Source organism: Macaca nemestrina, chromosome 5 (genome assembly GCF_043159975.1).
Source record: "Macaca nemestrina isolate mMacNem1 chromosome 5, mMacNem.hap1, whole genome shotgun sequence".
NCBI classification, from domain to species: domain Eukaryota; kingdom Metazoa; phylum Chordata; class Mammalia; order Primates; family Cercopithecidae; genus Macaca; species Macaca nemestrina.
Window position 1 is genome coordinate 159,285,786 of NC_092129.1, and position 20,514 is coordinate 159,306,299.

A 20,514-nucleotide genomic window follows, 5' to 3' on the forward strand; every position below is an offset into this window, starting at 1 on the left:
TAAAACGCAATATGATTAATTCCGTATTTTTCAAGGCTAAGTCATACAGGATACTATGATTACACTTCCTTCTTTCCACAACTGTTTTCTTTGGAGTTCTTTTGTTTTGTTTTGTTTTTGAGATGGAGTCTCGCACTGTCACCCAGCCTGGAGAGCAGTGACATGATTTCGGCTCACTGCAACCTCCGCCTCCCAGGTTCAAATGATTCTCCTATCTCAGCCTCCCAAGCAGCTGGGACTACAGGCACGCGCCACCACGCCTGGCTAATTTTTTCGTATTTTTAATAGAGACGGGGTTTCATCATATTGGCCAGGCTGATCTCAAACTCCTGACCTCGCGATCCACCCGCCTCCACCTCCCAAAGTGCTGGGATTACAGGCATGAGCCACCGCGCCCAGGTGGAGTTTATTTTTAACTTAGTTTTCTGAATACCTATCACTACTTTATTCCCACACTTTCCTCTATATGTCTAACATCTCTCAATACAATCATGCATTGAGTAACTGTCAGCTCCAGCTCCACCATCTTCTTGCTCCAATCTGGGCCTGCCCTATAGCTAACAAATACAGTATTTTAGGGGTTCCCTTCAACATCCAGGACCCCCCATTACCCCTCTCATCTTGAAGCCTGTTTCCTATATACTATCTCTTCCCTTTTTCTGGTTCATTCCAACATTTTAATTTGAAAATTTTTCAGTAGTTTCCTGAGAAAGAATGAAGGGGAGGTAAATGTTTTGAGCATTTGCATGTCCAATGATGTCTTTATTCTTCACTTGATTAATAATTTAAGTTCAGCCTGTCCCTGAACCAAGAGAAGCAGCTGAGAACATCATCAGTGCTCTGTGCAAGCCCTCACTCCCCAGACGAAGAAGGGAAGAGCTGAGGCAAGCACATAAGGTTTGTTCTTCCCAAAGTCACTAATCAGGTAAGTCCCTCATCTCCACTAAAACCAGGAGTGTTGCAGCTATTGGAGCTGAAGAAATATTAGATATGGAAAAGAAGCATACATGCAACCAATTAAAACATATAAACTCATGTAAGGATAAAAAGAAGTAGCTTCTTCTGTATCTTTCCAGAAGTATTCTATCTATATACGAGAAAATATACATTTATCCCTTTCTTCGTCTTTGTTTTAACATATACTAGCATTCTATACATACATAATTTATTTCACACTTGGTTCTACATCTTAAAGAGTTTGATTCTTTTCTACTGCTTCAGAGTATTTCATTGTATGACTGTACTATAGAGTTGACCTTGAACAATATGGGTTTGAACTGCTCAGGTCCACTTATATGAAGATTTTCTTCTGCCTCGGCCACCCAAGACAGCAAGTCTGCCACCGAGACTCCTCTTCAGCCTACTCAATGTGAAGATGATGAGGATGAAGACTCTTATGATGAACCACTTCTGCTTAATGAATAGTAAAAAATATTTTCTCTTCTTTATGATCTGCTTAATTCTTTTCTCTACTTTACTTTATAAGAACACAGGATATAGGCCAGGTACGGTGGCTCACACCTGTAATTCCAGCACTTTGGGAGGCTGAGGAGGTTGGATCATGAGGTCAGGAGTTTGAGACCATCCTGGCCGACATAGTGAAACCCCATCTCTACTGAAAATACAAAAAATTAGCCAGGCATGGTGGCATGTGCCTGTAGTCCCAGCTACTCAGGAGGCTGAGGCAGGAGAATCGCTTGAACCCGGGAGGCGGAGGTTGCGGATCGCGCCACTGTGCTCCAGCCTGGGAAACAGAGCAAGACTCCGTCTCAAAAAAAAAAGGACAAAGGATATAATACCTATAACATACAAAATATGTGTTAATCAACTGTTTATATTATCAGCAAGGCTTCCAGTCAACATTAGGCTGATAATTAAGTTTTGAGAGAGCAAAAAATTATATGCAAGGCTGAGCATAGTGGCATGCCTGTAATCCCAGCTACCTGTAAGACTGAAGCAGGTGGATCACTTGAACCCAGCCTAAAAAACATAAGACCTTGCCTCAAATAAAAACTAATTTCAACGGGGTGGGGTGGGGCTCATGCCTGTAATCCTAACACTTTGGGAGGCCTAGATGGGAGGATTGCTTGAATCTAGGAGTTCGAGACCAGTCTGGGCAACATAGTGAGACACCTCTACAAAAAATAAAATCAGCCAGGTGTGATGGTGTGTGCTTATACTCCCAGCTACTTGGGAGGCTGAGGCAGGAGGATCGCTTGAACCCAGGAGGCAGAGGTTGTAGTGAGCCAAAATTGTGCCACTGCACTCCAGGTGACAGAGTGACACCCTGTCTCAAATAACAATAACAATTTCAAAGCAGAAAATTTATCTAGGTCGGTTGTGGTGGCTCACACCTGTAATCCCGGCACTTTGGGAGGCTTAGGTGGGCAGATCACCTGAGTCCGGGAGTTCAACACCAGCCTGGCCAACATGGTGAAACTGACGTCTCTCCTAAAAATACAAAAATTAGCCAGGCATGGTGGTGTGTGCCTGTAATCCCAGCTACTCGGGAGGCTGAGACAGGAGAATCACTTGAACCCAGAGGCGGAGGTTGCAGTGAGCCAAGATCACGCCACTGCATTCAAACCTGGGTGATAGAGCCAGACTCCATCTCAAAAAAAGAAAAAAGAAAATTTATCTAAATTTTAAAAGCAGAAGATTGCCAAAGAAAATTTTGATTAACCAGGCATGGTGGCACACGCTTGTAGTCACAGGTACTCTGGAGGCTGAGGCAGGAGAATCTCTTGAACCCAGGAGGCGGAGGTTTCAGTGAGTAGAGATGGCACCACTGCACTCCAGCCTGGGTGACAGCGCCAGACTCCATCTCAAAAAAAAAAAAAAGCGGGGCGCAGTGGCTCAAGCCTGTAATCCCAGCACTTTGGGAGGCGGAGGCGGGTGGATCACGAGGTCAGGAGACCGACACCATCCTGGCTAACACGGTGAAACCCTGTCTCTACTACAAAAATACAAAAAATGAGCCGGGCGTGGTGACAGGTGCCTGTAGTCCCAGCTACGCGGGAGGCTGAGGCAGGAGAATGGCGTGAACCCGGGAGGCGGAGCTTGCAGTGAGCTGAGATCGCGCCACTGCACTCCAGCCTGGGCAACAGAGTGAGACCCCGTCTCAAAAAAAAAAAAAAAGAAAAAGAAAAAGAAAAAAAGAAAAATTTATATGCAGATTTTCAACTGTACAGATGTTGGCTTCCCTAATGGCTGCCTTGTTCAAGGGTGAACTGTAATTTATATAACCAGTCCTATACTGATGAACATTTAGGTTATTTCCAATATTTTGATAGTTCAAAGTTGTAACAAATAACCTTAAATATGTGTGATTTCACATGTGTGAGTATATCTGTTGAATAAGTTTCTAGAAATGGGATTGCTCAGCCATACTTACATCATTTGCTTTTGTTTTATTCTGTTCCCTGCATTGTGACTTTTGCCTCACTTTCTGTTGACTCTGCTTTGTCAGCACAGGATTATGTTTTTTACAGCTTACTGTCATTTTAATAAGGTTTCGGAAAGACCGAAATTAAATGGCTCTGTTCAATTGACATGTTTAACCAGAAATTGCTGAAGGCCTCTCTGTGACAATGTTTAGAGAAATTTTGGTTAACATTTTATCTACAGAAGATTAGCTTATAAGGTAATCTAATAATATGTTCTACTCAAATTCCTTTTTGGTATCTGGAACCCCTTTAAGTTGAAGGAAGTAAGATACAAGATTCAGATTTGAGCTGAGGCATTTTTACTCTAAACTTTGAATTTTAAACTGGCTTACCAAAGCTTTAACAACAGTGATTTTGTTTTCCTTTGCTGTCCCTTCTAAGTTCATCTCTCCCAACATTTGAGTTTTCCTAGAAGCAAATCAGAGGATTTGCTTAAGAATTTGAGATATTATTTGGGAGGTGATCTCAGGAACTAGCAATAGGGAAGGGAAGAAAGCCAACAAAAGATGTAGTATGAAGAAAGCTGCCGCTGTAGGTAAACGGAAGCTTAATCCTGCTGGGAAACCATCTGGTAAACACACAACACATACACCGTAAGAGTTATTTCATCCAGAGGTCCCAAGGAGCTCAGATATGTATACACCAATTCTTATCCTTCTTGGTTGACCTAACAACCTAGTCAGTCACAACCTAAAAGTCAACTGAAATATCTTGAAGGGTGTGGGTCAAAGAAATTTTCTAAACAAACCAAAAGTACAAGGGCCCTAAGGCAGTGTGGTGGACGTTTGTTGCTTTTTGGCTCACTAGAATTTATTCTTTCTTCTAATACCACTTCTGTTTATTTGGGGGAGATGTTACCTATGGTGTAGTCTTAAAATTCATTTCTAGCTGCTCTTGGATTAGCTTTTCTCTTGCCTTCCTACAATTATCCTCATTTGGTCTTATTGCATCAACCTCCAAAAGAATTGGAAATCATTGTGGTCCATCCTTTTCTACTCTTGACCTTGAAACTAAATCCAAAGCTTCACCATTAAGCATTATGTTAAACATGGGTAGCGTAGTTTCTTTCAGGTTAAAATTTTATTTTCCTAGCTTACCAAGAGTTTTTACGAGAAAGGGTGTTGGATTTTTTCAATGCTATTTTACCATCTATGAAGAGGATATGCTTTTTCTCCTTTAATATAAAGAACTTCATGTTTACTAATATTGTAGCAGTCTTGCATTCCTGAGATAAACCCTAACTTGGTCATCATTTTATCTTTTAGTAGATTAGACTTCCCATTTTATGTATGATTTTTCAATCTGTATTAATAGGGCTCTAGACTCCCCCACTCCAACCTTATGGTCCATCCTCATAATCTTTTTTTTTTTTTTTTGGAGATGAGGTTTTGCTCTTGTTGCCCAGGCTGGAGTGCAAAGACGCAACCTCGGCTCACTGCATCCTCTGCCTCCTGGGTTCAAGTGATTCTCCTGCCTCGTCCTCCCAAATAGCTGGGACTACAGGTGTGCACCACCACGCCTGGCTAATTTTGTATTTTTAGTAGAGACAGGTTTTCACCATGTTTGTCAGGCTGGTCTCGAATTCCTGACCTCAAGTGATCCACCCACCTGGGCCTCCCAAAGTGCTGGGATTACAGGCATGAGCCACCGCACCCAGCTGGTCCGTCCTCAAATCTTGCTATCAGTTATGCTAGCCTTGTAAAACATATTGGCGAATTAGTTCAGTCTAATCCAGACTTCATGCATACTGTTTTTCCAAAGGATTCTTATACATTTGCCATTTCCTTAAGGAAGCTCGATTGCATGTTATTAAACCAACTTCAAAGAACTTGTTCTAACTGGCCAGGCTCCCTGACCCCTTCTCCAAGGTATTTTCATTGACATGGTTTTCTTTGCTTTATTTTTTGAGACAGACCCTCACCCTGTCACCAAGGCTGGAATGCAATGGCGCAATCTAGGCTCACTAAAACCTCTGCCTCCCACGTTCAAGCAATTCTTGTGCCTCAGCCTCCCGAAAAGCTGTGACTACAAGTGTGCGCCACCATGCCCAACTAATCTTTTGTATTTTTAGTAGACACAGCATTTTGCCACGTTAGCCAGGCTGGTCTCAAACTCCTGGCCTCAAGTGATCCGCCTGCCTCAGCCTCCCAAAGTGTAGGGATTACAGGCGTAAGCCATCACACCTGGCTGACATGTTATACTAACATTTGATACCTAATTAAAAATCAGACTCACCTTCCACAGGAAATTCCTACAAATTCTCCATCACTAGGGTCAGTTCCCAGGGACGAGAAGCTTAAAATATGTCCCCAAAATGAGCCCCTATATGACCCCTAGGCAACTACTAATCTGCTTTCTCATTATACTTTGTAGTTTTGTGATTTTAAATAAATGGAAGCATACAGTATGTATTTACCTGGCTTCTGTCACACAACATTGAGATTCATCCATGTGGTGTGTACCAATTTTTAATCCCCTTTTTTTTTGAGACAGAGTCTCGCTTTGTCCCCCAGGCTGGAGTGCAGTGGCGCAATCTCGGCTCACTGTGAGCTCTGCCTCCCAGGTTCACGCCATTCTCCTGCCTCAGCCTGCTGAGTAGCTGGGACTACAGGTGCCTGCCACCAGGCCTGGCTAATTTTTTGTATTTTTTAGTATTATTAGAGACAGGGTTTCACCGTGTTAGCCAGGATGGTCTCAATCTCCTGACCTCATGATCCGCCCACCTCGGCCTCCCAAAGTGCTGGGATTACAGGTGTGAGCCACCACGCCCAGCCTTTTGTCCCCTTTTTATCGCTAAATAGTATTCCACTGTATGGTTATACCATAATTTATCCACTCAGTTACCAATGGATATTTTGGCTATTACAAATAAAGCTATGAAAATGTGCGAGCTACTCCTCATGTGGACATATGCTTTCGTTTCTCTTGGGTAAATAACCAGGGGTGGAATGGCTGAGTCATATAAAATGTGTATGTATAACTTTCAAGGAATTGTTCAGCTTTTCTACAGCAGTTGTAGCATTTAACATTGCCACCACCACTGCAGGAGGGTTTCAGATGCTTCACATCCTTAACACTTGATATAGTTTTTATTTTTCAAACTTAAAACAATTCTGAAAGGTATGTAGCAGTTACCTGGTTGTCATTTAATTTGCACTTCCTTGATGACTAATGTTGAGCATTACATTAAGCATCTTTTCATGCACTTATTTTCCATCTCATATATATCCCAGTTCTTTACAGATACAAATACTTTGTTGGCTATGTTCTACAAATATGTTCCCCCAGTCTGCTCTTGCCTTTTCATTTGCTTGCCTTTCAGAAAGTTTTTAAAATTTACAAAGTTAAATTTAAAGTTTATGCTTTTTTGTTTCCTATTTTGAGAACTCTCTGCCAAACCCAAAGTCACTAAGAATTTTCTATATAATCTTCTAGAAGTTTTATGGTTTTAGCTACTACCTCAGTTTTTTAATCCCCTTCAATTCCCTCTCCTTTTGCTCCACACCATCAAATCCTGGCATTTTACAAAAATACTTTCTATTTGCCGAGTCCCTATTCTACTTACCTATTTTCTTTCTTAAGCATGCTAAAGGCCTCTCAGCTGATTCTCCTCGTGCTCTAATCCAGAATATTCTTCAATTCCTTTTTTAAAATTAATTCACCTATTCTTTAATTCTATCTTTAGGCTAGTGATCCAAACCTGAAACATACAGAGCCACAATAACGTAACTGCCACTAGCTTCTTGTAGTGACTTAAATCAAAATGTCCATACCTCATTCACACTAGCCACACTTCAAGTGCTAAACAGCCACACAGGAATGGCTACCATACTGTACAGCAGATATTCTCATCATCCCAATAAGTTCTACTGGACAATGTTGTTATAGATTAATAATAGCTTCCATTTTTAAGGCACTTAGTCCAGACACTAAAGGTTTTAATCTTCATGATAACACTGTGAGGCAGGCTTTATCTCAGTATTAAAGAAAATTAAGGCCAGGTGCAGTGGCTCACGCCTATAATCCCAACACTTTGAAGGATGAAGCAGGCGGATCGCTTGATGCCAGGAATTCAAGACTAGCCTGGGCAACGTGGCGAAACCCCGTCTATACAGAAAATTAGCCGGGTGTGGTGGCACGCACCTGTAGTCTCAGCTACTTGGGAGGCTAAAGTAGGAAGATCACTTGCGCCCAGCAGGTGGAGGCTGAAGTGAGCTGAGATTGCACCCCTGTACTCCCGCCTGGGTGACAGAGTGAGACCCTGTCTCAAAAAAAAAAAAAAAAAAAAGAGAGAAAATTAAGGTTCTGTAAGGATACTTACCTCAAACAATCCTTTCAAAAGCTTGAGGCCAGGCGTGGTGCCTCACACTTGTCATCCCAACACTTTGGGTGGCCAAAGTGGGCGGATCACTTGAGGTCAGGAGTTCGAGACCAGCCTGGCCAACATGGTGAAACCTCGTCTCTACTAAAAATACAAAAATTAGCCAGGTGTGGTGGCAGGCACCTGTAATCACAGCTATTCCGGAGGCTGAGGCAGAATCACCTGAACCAGGGAGGCAGAGGTTGCAGTGAGCTGAGATGGTGCCATTGCACTCTAGCCTGGGCAACAAGAGCAAGACTCCATCTCAAAGGGAGTTAAAAATGCATAAAGCATGACATTGCTCTTTATTGCCAATTTATACAAAACTACTTGTATGCCTCTCACAGAACTTTAATTCCAGTGCTGCATACCCCTAGTTTGTACTTTTCCTCCTTTAAAACTTAGTATATATGGGAAATCCCTGATGAATCTGACCCTACTCTTATTCAATATTTACATACTTTGCACTACACCAATATGTGAAATAGAAAAGCTCCATAATTTTCAGCTATTCCTGTTTTTTCTGTCGAACTTTCACCCACTCCTCACTTTGTTTCTCTAGGATTATTATCATCATCCATCATTTTAAGCTTCCAAGAATAGTCTGATCCTGCTAGCCAGTTGAGCCTCTCACTGGCTAATCACATTCACTTGAAAAGCTTTTGGAAAAAAGATTCTCATGCTCCATTCCATAAAACTACCTGTTAATATCAATAGTGTCTACAGTGAGCTTGAGGTACAACAAAGTTTGGGAGTTAAAACCTCAGCTATCTCAGTCTAAATACTTTAAGTTCGTTTTTTCCTTGTTTTCTCCAAGGTAGTTAGCAAAAGAATGGAAAGAGAACAACATAAAAGCATAGAAACAGACAAATTTTCTACACATACTCCTTATACTTCATTATTCTAAGTTATACACAATGTTCAACAGGAGTTTGAAGTTTATTTAGTAATATACATAAGTCATGGCTGACAACTGAGAAAATCCTATTTACATAAACCATCATAGTTTAAAAATACATAGTATTTGTACTTTAATACAATAGGGTCCCAGGATTCAAACAAGGAAGCTTGATTCCAGAATTGGCATTATGTAGTTACGTACTCTGCTACAAAGAACTAGTGGAGGTAAACTTCGGCAGTAAAATTCTCAACAGTCAAATATTAATGCATTTCATAGACATGGCTTTGCATCCGTAGAGGAAGATACAATTCCTTCAGCACATGTGCCAATTTCTGAGTCTTCCCCTACAGAATCCTCAACAGTATCTTCTTCAGAATCAAATTCCTGATTATCCAGTGATTCAAATTTATCCAGAGGTTCACCATTCAGTCTCTTAAAGAATAAACCAATAATTTATTGTAAAAATGTTAAAACCTAAGTTGATCAGCATATTGATATAGCTGACCCGTATAGCATACCAATATAGCTATGAGATTTTTTTCATCTTGCCCCTCAATAAATTCATTTATAAACAGTGTGATATCAAAGTCTCTACCACACTAGATTATAGTCAGCAAAGTGTTTAATAATTTGCCTTTTTTTAAAAAAGCACTGAAATGATTGCAGACTATAAACAGGTACTTTCCCAATCAGCTGCAGGGACAACCAGGTGTTCTACATTTCCAATCAGCTGTGGATTAATACTTTTAAGGCAGTTAAGAGAGTTACCATAGTATTTCCAAATGAAAACTCCAAACATTAATTCTATCATGGGTCTCAAATGTAAGGTCACAATTCAGTTACATGAAAAGTTTTGATTTGAAAAACTTTCTTCCTATCAGCAAGACAAACTTTTTGCAAACATGAATAAATAAATCTTAAAACCTTTTTAAGGTCAAGTCTGATAAAGCAACACTTAACAGGCTAATTCTTAACAAACACATTAGCTACTTACAAAATGTTTTAAAGTCAGATAAAACCACAAAACTTATTTAGTGTACAAATTAGCAATTTTATAAATGACAGTAATGTCAAGCTGGTATTAAAATTAAAACTATCTAAAAATGTGTCAACTATGAAATAATTTTCTATACCTATTTTCCAGGGATAATTCCTTTTAATAACTCTTCCAAAAAAAGATGGTCTTTGGCTTCGTAATAATAATTAAGTTACTGAACTTTTACTCTCTGCAAATACTCCTTGCAACTGTCCATCTATTATAACTCATTTAATTCTCATAACAAGTCTATAAGGTAGGCATCATCATTACTCTCATTTTATGGATGAGGAAGATGAAGCCCTGACCGGATAAACCCACTCTACCCAGCAAACTTAATGGTGTTAGGAAGGAAGTTAAGTCTCAAATCCAGGAAATCTGATTCCAGAGCTCACACACTTCAAAGGGATCACACTATATACTACCTGAACTTTATAGACAAATACATAAATTTGAACTAGGTAACTATTAAATTACCTACCTCTATTAGCTCTGCCATATACTGTACATGTTCTGCTACTTCTGCCAATTCTTTGTTCTCCTTTTTCAGGCGGGCAATTTCGTTGTCCTTTTGTTCGATTTCTTTATGAAGCTATATTACATAAATAAAGTTCAGTATTCTATAGATTTGCTGTGCTATAAATCAAATTACATGCCTCCAAGTATATAACATGGAAGACATGCAGCATAGAATTAACTCTCAATACAACAGGATTCATTTTGTGTAATTCTGTCAAGAGCTGCCTTTTTACTTAAACTTTTCTTAAGCCAATATTAAAGCCAGCTCATATTGCTCTAACAAAATATGCTAAGCAGCAAGAGTAAAACAATCCTGGAATTTTTAAAAATGGTACAAATGATATTCAATACATACTTTCTCATTTTCCTTAAGTGCTTCATACAGCGCCTTCCTCCGTTTTTCTGCCACTTCTTTCCAATATTGAGAGGATGGATTTTCTAAAATAATATTTTACATATAACTTTAAAAATCATTACTGTCAAAACCCAGTAATTTGTTTCAAAAAAATTTCCAATCTTAGTACCCTCCCATATTGTTTAGTAATACTCATTTTTAAAAGATTAAAGTTAGAAAATAAAATCAGTATTCTTCTATTTTCCCCAACATTTCAAAGATTTCAATCCTTCAGAAGAATTACAACAAAAGTACAATAGGTATATCTCTTCCACCTAGATTATTAAAGATTTTTGCAACACATTTGTTTTGTGAGGTCATGTCTTTTTATGTAACAATGACATTTTTACAAAGTCCAATCAGTTATTTTGTACACTGTCCTGAATTTTTTATTTCTATCTCCATGATTAGATTCAAACTAAACATTTTCGGCAGGAATACTATATAAGTATAGTATAAGAATACTATGTAAGTATGTATCCTCAGTGTATCATCAAGAAGCACATGCCAATTTGTCATGATATTGAAGATGTTAAATTTGATCATTTGATTAAGATGCTATCTATCAGATTTCTGCCTTGTAAGGATAACTTTTTCCCTTAGTAATTAACTAATGATCTGTAGAGTAAAATATTTGAGACTGTCAATACCCTGTTCTCCAACAACTTTTTACCTAAGTTTAATTCCACTGATGATTGATGTTTCCGGCTTTTATCTATTACTTATACAGCGGATGGAAAATCGATTTTTTTCACTTATGTAATTCCTTCTACATGTAGTAGTTAGCATTATTCTGTAAATAAAAACTTTTCCTACCCCAATTTAAAAGAAAATTTATCAGTATGGACTCATACATCCTTTTGTATTCAATGCATTATAATCCATTCTTGTCGTTATTCATTTTGATGCTCAAATTTTCCCAACTTTAGTCTGTGAGAATCCTTCCAAGATTACGTGTGTTCTTTCAACATGTCCACCCGTTTTTGAGTACTTCCTTATTTTCTGTCACAAGATAATCCATGATCACCTAAAGTTTCCCTGCCCCTGACCTGGAATCAGCAATTTCTCCAAGGAACTCTAGTGAAGAATAGTGTTTACAAACCAAGAACTGGATGCAGGGTGTGCTCCTTGCTACAGAGGTGTAGTGTGTTTCTACCTATTTAGGGGCAGTGCTAGGAAATGTAATACTTCAAAATGTTACTCATTTGCTCAATCCTAAAATATACACAATTTTTTTTTCCTCAAAATTACAATAATACCACTGCCAACGAATATAACAAAGTTCAAACAACAAATGTAATAAAGTTTGAGATTTCTTTGCAATTATTTTAATTTTTACCATATATGCCAAAGGGTTACATGGATAATGTTTTCCACCTGTGGTTATATTAGCAGTATGATATATAGTTATTTGTCTTGATATTTAACTTTAGTTTATTTTAACTAATCCTTGATGTAATTTTTAACTTAATCAGATATGAGTGTCACAAATCCTGCTCTTTAATCTACAATATTTTTAAAGAGCTTCTTTATTTCTATCCAGTCAACCTTTCCTAATTTTTCCTAATAAAAATCGTACTGTCTACTTCTCTTCTTCCTGTCTTCAAGGCAATTCAAAATGAGCCCAAATGTTACTGTGACCTTGAGCAAGTCAATTAACTTCTCTAGGCCTCAATTTTATTATTAGTAATTAACATCCAATGACCTATAATTCACACAGAAATAATAATCTTCCATAATGTTTGTAAAACATCAGTTGCTTCTTCTGATGTATACTGCCATTCCATTAAAAACTAGTATTTATTACAGGCATAATTCTTCTCATTCATCTTCACTCTCTTCATATTTTTATTGGTTTCCTTACGCCATACTCTCCTGGAATATTCAAATTCCTTTCATACTTCAACTTATTATCTAAACATTTTTCTTCTAAAAAACCTATTTCCAAGTCTTGTAAACTCTTACAAGGCAATCCAATATCAGAGCTGTCATATTAATAACTATCCTTTCCCCCCACCCTTTTCTTTTCCTTCAGAGACTGGGTCTTGCCCTGTCTCCCAGGCTGGAGTGCAGTGGTGCTATCATAGCTCATTGAGGCCACAAACTCTTAGGCTCAAGTGATCCTCCTGACTGAGCCTCCTGAGTAGCTGGGAATACAGGCACAAGCCACCATGCTCCGCTAATTTTTTCATACAGATAGAGCCTCACTGTATTGTCCAGGCTAGTCTCAAACTTCTAGACTCAAGCCATCCTCCTGCCTCAGCCTCCTAAATTGCTGGGATTACAGGCGTGAGCCACTGCACTGGGCCTCCTTTTCCTAACATTTCATCCACACATGGATCTTGTCAAACAAATGGTCACACAAAAACCTTTATAGTGCTGTTATACTAACCCCAGATTACGGTAATTGGCAGAATTCATAATAGTATTAACAAATTCTTCCTTATAATTTAAAATTTTAAGACAAAAGTTATCTATTTTTTCGTACCTTTAATCATAAGATCAAATGACTCCTGGGTGACTCCTCCAAGATTTTTATTTTCACTAGATTCTGGAACAATAACCCCAGGGCTGGAAGTTGTAGATGTTAACTGGTCATTCCGATGTTTCCTTTTGGATAAGCCTGTGGACAGCTATAATGAAAACACTTATCAATGGTATTTACTTTGATTTAATTAACAAGAAATTAGGTGGTTTTTCATTTATGTATTAAAAAAAGAGAACGCGTATCTTTTTTACATCTCTGGATCTTTAAAAAAGTTATACAATTAAAAATTCTACCAAAATGTATAGTAACATTTTAGGAATTTTATTTGCAACAATTATTTTGGATTAGACTGGGGTCTAGAGCTTAGCTGAAATTATTTATTTTTTTTAATTTTAATTTTAATTTGTTTTTTTAGACGGAGTCTCACCCTGTCACCCAAGCTGGAGTGCAGTGGTGTGATCTCGGCTCACTGCAACCTCCACCTCCCGGGTTCAAGTGATTCTCCTGCCTCAAGCCTTCCGAGCAGCTGAGATTACAGGTGTGTGCCACCACAACTGGCTAATGTTTTTGTACTTTTAGTAGAGATGGGGTTTCATCTTGTTGGCCAGGCTTGTCTCAAGCTCCTGACCTCAGGCAACCCACCCACCTCGGCCTCCCAAAGTGCTGGGATTACAGGCGTGAACCACCATACCGGGCGAACTTCTTAAATTGAACAATTAAAACCAGAATCACTTCTTTGGGAAATATATAATTGTTATTCCCAAATTATTTTCAAATTTCAACAATTTATGTGTTTCTGACCAAGAAAATAGTAGAAATGTTTTTAATGTAGACATTGTATCACCAGTACCCTATTTTAGCCATATAGTGCATACCTCATTTTCTCTTCCAACAAGAGATCCAGATGCAGAAGGCTGAATCATCTTCAGAGTTCTTCTTTGGATAGAACTATTCTAAAAAGTCAAGATAATTCATTATCTTGTTACTGAGTTGCAATATGGTTATTTAGTTACTGAGTTTCTGTATGGAGTGTTACTCTTAGTCCTTCTATAATTTAGGGGGGGGAAAGAAACACTAAGAATACAAACATTTGGTCAGCTATATAATTTTATAAGGTTACCTATGAACAAGACACTGGTTTAATCAACTGACAAACTTATTTCCAAAAATTACAATAAAGTTTGAAGAATTCTTAAGAATGAATCATATTACCCAAACTAGACACAAACACACGTAACTTCTCTCATTTCAATGTATGCTCTTGCTATGGTCATTTTGTTAATCATATCTAGTTAAAACAAACATAACAAAATTCCTCAGCTCCAATGAACAGTTCAAACCATGTATGACAAAATTCTAATACAAGAAGGATATCTGTATTGTCTCTGAAAAATCTTCCACACAAAAACTAAAATCTTACAGGTACTCTTTCATAAAACCAAACATCGTAACATTTATGGTATGAACTCACCAAACAGTCAACTGGGAGAAAAGGTTAATCATTTACACTGTAAAATATTTCTTTCCCTAATCAAAAAGATTCATCTCAGGCCTCCTTAAATCATGAATATCCCCCAAATACTTATATGTACTCACCAAAATAATGTAATTTTCCAGAACATACTTTACACAAAACAAAGTACATGTGTGATAGACATCCCCCCTCAACCATTACCTGATAGTAGAAGCAGTTCTGCTTCAAGCCCATTCATTAGAAGGCGGCTAATATGTCAGTGCCTGAGGCATACTAAACTACTCTAAAATGCCCAAGCTATTGTTTTGGTAAAAATATTGCCTTCCTTGTAATATGTAAATAACTTCCTGTATATTTCATGACCTGAAAGTTCTCTCTTATTTTTGCAAAATATCATTAGTTATACTGCCACCATGGGATAGCAAACAATGGTGAATACTCAAACAAGGTTAGCAAGAACATGATACCACACCAGCGTGAGAAAGTTACTGATTCCACACTGTACCTCACATGACAAGAGTTCACCTTTCCCACGGTCAAGTTGCTACTGCTGATTATTATCTCACCATTTAACTGAAGGACAAACGCCAGCTACTGGGAGAACAAATATTATACCAACATTTCAGATATAATTTAGATTATAGATTAGTCAACAGTCTGCAGACAAATAAAAGAAAATGTAACGTTGGAACCTTACTAGTAAGAGGTGTTAATTTATTTAAATGCTTGCTGTTAATAATGGTCAAAGAAGCAAGCTAAATTACTGTCACCAAAAAAAAAAAAAAAGACCATTTCCAAGATTTAACTTTTATTTACATAAGCTGTATAGGCCCAAAACAATGTAATATTATTATTATTATTTTCTGTATATAGAGTATGCATTGGAATAATAGACTCTTAAAGCCAGAAAGTTTCTTGTATATTAATGGGTCTTAACCTTTTTGGAAAACTATTTATGTGAATCCTCTCCCGCAAAAAATTCACATAAAAGCACATTCACACAGAATTTTGCATACAACTCACAATGATCTAGTTCTAGTCCAGTTCCCTCAATTTACAGATGAGTAAACTGAGGCTGAAATGCTAACCCACCCAAGGTCTCAGTTTTGGAGGTAGAACCAAAACCAAACAGAACCCAGTAACCTTTATATTCAAGATAGTTTTACTGTAGCTAGTAAACACAAGACTTTTTAAAAAATGTAATCTGCTGGAAATATATAAATTATTTGGCTGTGATTTGCTTCAAACTAATCCACTGAAGGAAAAGTGGAGTAAATAAGGACACAGATGAAACCAAATTGGCCATATAGTGGTAATTGCTGAAGTTGAGGAAGTAAATTAAAATACTGACTCTACTTTTAAATATTTCAAAAATTTCATAACAAAAATTTTAAATAATCACACACAAAGCACTGTGGGAAGATGCCATCATCCTAAATGGAAGCTAATGGAATCAAATTCACAAATTGTCAATGCGAACTATTATTCAAGAAAAATAATGTAAGAATCCTAAGAAAAGCAAGGCAAACAAAAAACCCTTCAAAAGGTACTTGCTTATACTTATCAATGGCTTTTAAGTACTCGATTTAGCTTACTTAATATTAAAACTTTTTTTTTAGGTACAGGGTCTTACTCTGTCACCCAGGCTGGAGTACTTGCTTATACTTATCAATGGCTTTTAAGTACTCGATTTAGCTTACTTAATATTAAAACTTTTTTTTTAGGTACAGGGTCTTACTCTGTCACCCAGGCTGGAGTGCAGTGAAGCAATCACAACTCACCGAAGCCCAAACTCCTAGGCTCAAGCAATTCCTCCCACACCTCGGCCTCCCAGTAGCTGGGATTACCAGTGGGTGCCACCACTGGTAAAAATTATGGTTTTTTAGAAACAAGGTCTCCCTTTGTTGCCCAAGCTGTTCTCAAACTCTTGAGCTCAATCAATCCTCCTACTTCAGCCTCCCAAGTAGCTGGGATCACAGGCATGAGCCACCATGGGCACCTGGCTCTTTATTTAATTTAAACCCATAAATTGATAATTTTCCTGAAGATGTGGTCCAATTCCCAAGGTATTCATACTAATTTGTATGGAAGGACCTAGCTAAATTGTAAATTCACTTAGAACCATAAATATGAATCTAGTCAAAATTATAAACCCAAAACTAAACAAACTCTGTCCTGTTGTCGTAACAATAAATACTTGGAATAAGATTTCCAGTGAAACTATCATATAGGGATTCAAAAAGTATTGCAAATCAAATAGGTTAGATGGTAATGAATACGGTATACTCTAGAAAAATGTGTAATATAATGCAAAACATGTCTGTGGTCAAAGACCCTTAATTCTGAAGATATACACAAGGGATTTTAATAACATCATTTCATGAAATATAAGAGTAGAAACAAAGGAGTAAATCTTATACATAGAAAATCCTAAAGATACTTCTGGAATCTTCACAGAGAAAATTCAAAAAGAAAAGAAAATCCTGAAGAATCTACTAAAAAACAATTAGAACTAATAAACAAGTTCAGTAAGGTTTCAGGACACAAAATCAAGATACAAAAGTCAACTCTTTTCCTATGCAGTAGCAATGACCAAATGAGAATGAAATTAAGGAAACAGTTCCATTCACAATAACCTCAAAACGAATACTTAGGAAAAAATTTAACACAAATTGTGTAAAATTCATGCTCTGAAAACTACAGACTACTGTTGAAAGACCAAAATAAGAGACAACCCACATTCTTGGGTCACACTTAATATTCTACCGTAATTAGTTTTTTTAAAACGTTCTCTATTGTTACTCATCCTCTGACTAACTCAAGGCTTACAGCCAGGCTAAATTTGGCTAAATCATGTCAAAATACTTTTATTTTAACCCCATGCTTTCTACAAAAGAAATTAAAGTTATTCAATCACATACCTTTACATTCTCTTTGATTTCTTCTTGTTTCTGCTTCATACTGGGATTCATTATGTAGATGGTGCAGCACAGAAGACTAGTAATTAAAAAACAATATGGTTTGCACCCCTGAAGGTGGAGTCTAGGTTTAAAATACTTACAATCATAAAAATTATACTATTGTACAGTAGAACTATTATTTTTTCTCTCTTAATCCAAACTCAGCCCTGTCAATGACTAAGGTGACTAAAGTTAATGACTCTTGATATCTATATTTTACATATATACACACATAATAATTATGTCTGAAAAAATGAAATTAATGTATTTTAAACCAATTTTTAAAACTGGTTTAACATTTCTAAACGTATTGTCCTGGATTAAATACAGGGCTCTCAAAGATCTGAGAAATAGTCACCAGAAATAGCAAAATATACAGACACTAGGGTATGCCCAGGTCCATCCTAAAGAGCAACATCTTAACTTTCCTGCTTCAAAGACAGATTTAAGGTATAATAAACTCGGCTCTGACAATAACTTAATACTGACTTAATATCAGGTCAAATGAGATCATGCATTTACATCTGTAGGAAATGTTTAACCAGTAACATGAACTGAAGTACTAACAAGCAAGAAAGAGGGAAAAGGTAGAAAGGGATATATGTAATGTGATTAACTAGACCACTGGCCAAACTCACAACAAACTCAGCATCTGAACTGCTCCTCCACTGCCCACTACCCCCCACCGTGTCTGCGCCTGTGCCTACTCGATAGATGTCCCTAATTTTTGTGGCCATGCCTTTACTCAGTGCAGTGGCTTTTCTAACATTAATACATTTTACCTTGTGTCCTGGCGCGCGCGCACACACATGTGCAAACAAAAAAGCTGAGGACAGGCCGGGCGCGGTGGCTTACATCTGTAATCCCAGCACTTTGGGAGGTCGAGGCAGGCGGATCGCCTGAGTGATCACCAAAGTGCTGGGAGGTCGAGGCAGACGGATCACCTGAGGTCAGGAGTTCGAAACCAGCCTGGCCAACGTGGTGAAATTCCGTCTCTACCAAAAATACAAAAATCAACCGGACACGGTGGTGCTCGCCTGTAGTCCCAGTTACTCGGGAGGCTGAGGCAGAAGTATCGCTTGAAGCCGACAGGTGGAGGCTGCAGTGAGCCGAGATTCTGCACTCCAGCCTGGGCAACAGAGTGAGACTCCGTCTCACAAAAAAAAAAAAAAAAGCTTAGAAAACAAAACAATCTAATTTGTGCGGGCACCCTGCTATTTTCTACTGCATTTAATGTTAAGAAAATGCGGTTTGGGCCCCAGTAAACAGACCCCAGGCAATGTTCTTCAAACTGTGGGTCGTGGGTCGTGATCTCAAAATCATTTAGTTAATCATGAGCAACACTGCTTAGAAAAATGCAACTGAACAGAATGGAATTGAAAAGATGAGAAATAGTGCTTCCATCAACGTCTCAGTTGGTTAGATGGCTGTGTCCTAGGTTGCGATGTAAAATGTACTTTAGTATGAAAAAAGCTGAAAACCACTTAGCAGTCTAATCCTTCACAAGTTTCCCACGCCTATCAGCGACCTTGCACCCTTACTTGCTTGTTATTCTCTAGTTTCTTTAATAGCTAGATTAAAAACCCCGGCATAGGACAGGGATCCATGCGAACCTCGTATCAGCAACGCCAGTATCCGTTTAATGGGAGACGCAGAATTCAGCGACCTCTTCCCATGAGCCAAATTTGCAGATCCCTCAGATCAGGACCAGCCACTTAACTGCCAAGAGGATGGATGCCTAGCCTCAACCCCACAGCTAGGCACGCCCAGGCTGAGTCCCTCACCAGCGTTGCACTCCCCAAGCCCGGACCCAGCCAGCTGGTCCCGGAGGCCCAGCGCCAGGCTAGGGGGCGGGCAGTGTGGCCCCGCGCGCCCGACCTACCAACCGCGGCGCGCGACCCGGGAACTGCGCCAGCCAGCCAATAGGGAGCGTGGAAGTGAGAGCGCGCCAAACCCGACCCAGCCAATGGGGCAGTCCCTTGACTCACCTCCTTACCCTGCCGCGCCACCAGCGACCGTTCAACAACCCCTTCGCCCTTACCCCGGCCGCGGCCCCGCAGCTGTCAAAGTAGGACGCGGCTTCAGAGGGTGGCCGGAACGAAACCGAGTCGTCTAGGGGCTGTGCACCTTGCGCCCCTGCGTACCCACTTCCTGCCGCCTCTTGCACACTTACTAGGTGGAGACGCTCAATCCTCGTAGCGAACGCTGTGGCTGCAGCACCTCGAAAAAGACCACAGCTCACCTACGCTGATCCCCACTGTCGCTGGAGTGTCCCGCGCGCTCTGCAGCAAAGCCCCACCAACTCCGCTTGCCAGCGCCGAACAACCACGTGACCAACTGACGCAGCGAGAGGCGGGGCCTCTGGAATCCCGCGAATCGCCTCTCCCCTCGGTCCCGCCCCTTCCTGCGCCTGCGCGTTCGACAGTAGCGAGTACTAAGACCGTGGGGATTTTCTGCTACCTGGGAAGTCTGTGCCCTTTGACCCTCCCCTCTGACCCAGCTCTCGGAACTTCCTTAAAATGCAAAGTTTTAGCCCTTTACGAAAGGGAGAAAGATTTGCCTCCATTAGTCGTTAACACCGGAAGAACAAAATATTGTATGTGCATATGTATTAATATGTAGTACACGACATACATTTGTGTAAAGCCCTGGCTCCACGGACTCGTAGTTGTATTAGGGGCTTTTATATTTTGGCTTTTTGTGTTTTGACTATGGTATGGTGCAGGAGGAATTGTTCAGGGAGACAATGATCAGTTAATCCTGCAGCTATTCATTGAGCGCCTTATACGTGCCAATTACTGTTCTAGGCACTGAAATTACAACTGCTGTTGCAGTTTGAAGGAGCAGAAACATCTTGGTAATAATTACGTCTAGCCTTTTCTTTATTTGTTTTTTTTATTATTATTATTTTTAATTGAAACGGAGTCTCGCTCCAT

At 39.1% G+C, this 20,514-nt stretch overlaps 1 protein-coding gene across 3 annotated transcripts; it reads right to left on the bottom strand.

The window, feature by feature from the left end:
* Positions 1-8,726: 8,726 nt before the first annotated feature.
* LOC105482545 (geminin DNA replication inhibitor) lies at positions 8,727-19,885 on the bottom strand. 3 transcript variants are annotated; one of them, XM_011742683.3, is made up of 7 exons: positions 19,752-19,885; positions 17,540-17,615; positions 14,020-14,097; positions 13,145-13,289; positions 10,618-10,700; positions 10,225-10,335; positions 8,727-9,139 (listed from the first exon to the last, which is right to left on the bottom strand). In XM_011742683.3, exons 2-7 carry the CDS (start codon positions 17,588-17,590, stop codon positions 8,978-8,980), a joined length of 630 nt encoding a protein of 209 aa, XP_011740985.2. In that variant the 5' UTR covers positions 17,591-17,615; positions 19,752-19,885; the 3' UTR covers positions 8,727-8,977. The 3 variants fall into 3 exon arrangements, with proteins under 3 accessions (XP_011740985.2, XP_011740987.2, XP_011740986.2); XM_011742685.3 differs by lacking the exon at positions 19,752-19,885 and adding an exon at positions 19,567-19,686; XM_011742684.3 differs by lacking the exon at positions 19,752-19,885 and adding an exon at positions 19,192-19,437.
* Between the last annotated feature and the right edge of the window lie 629 nt (positions 19,886-20,514).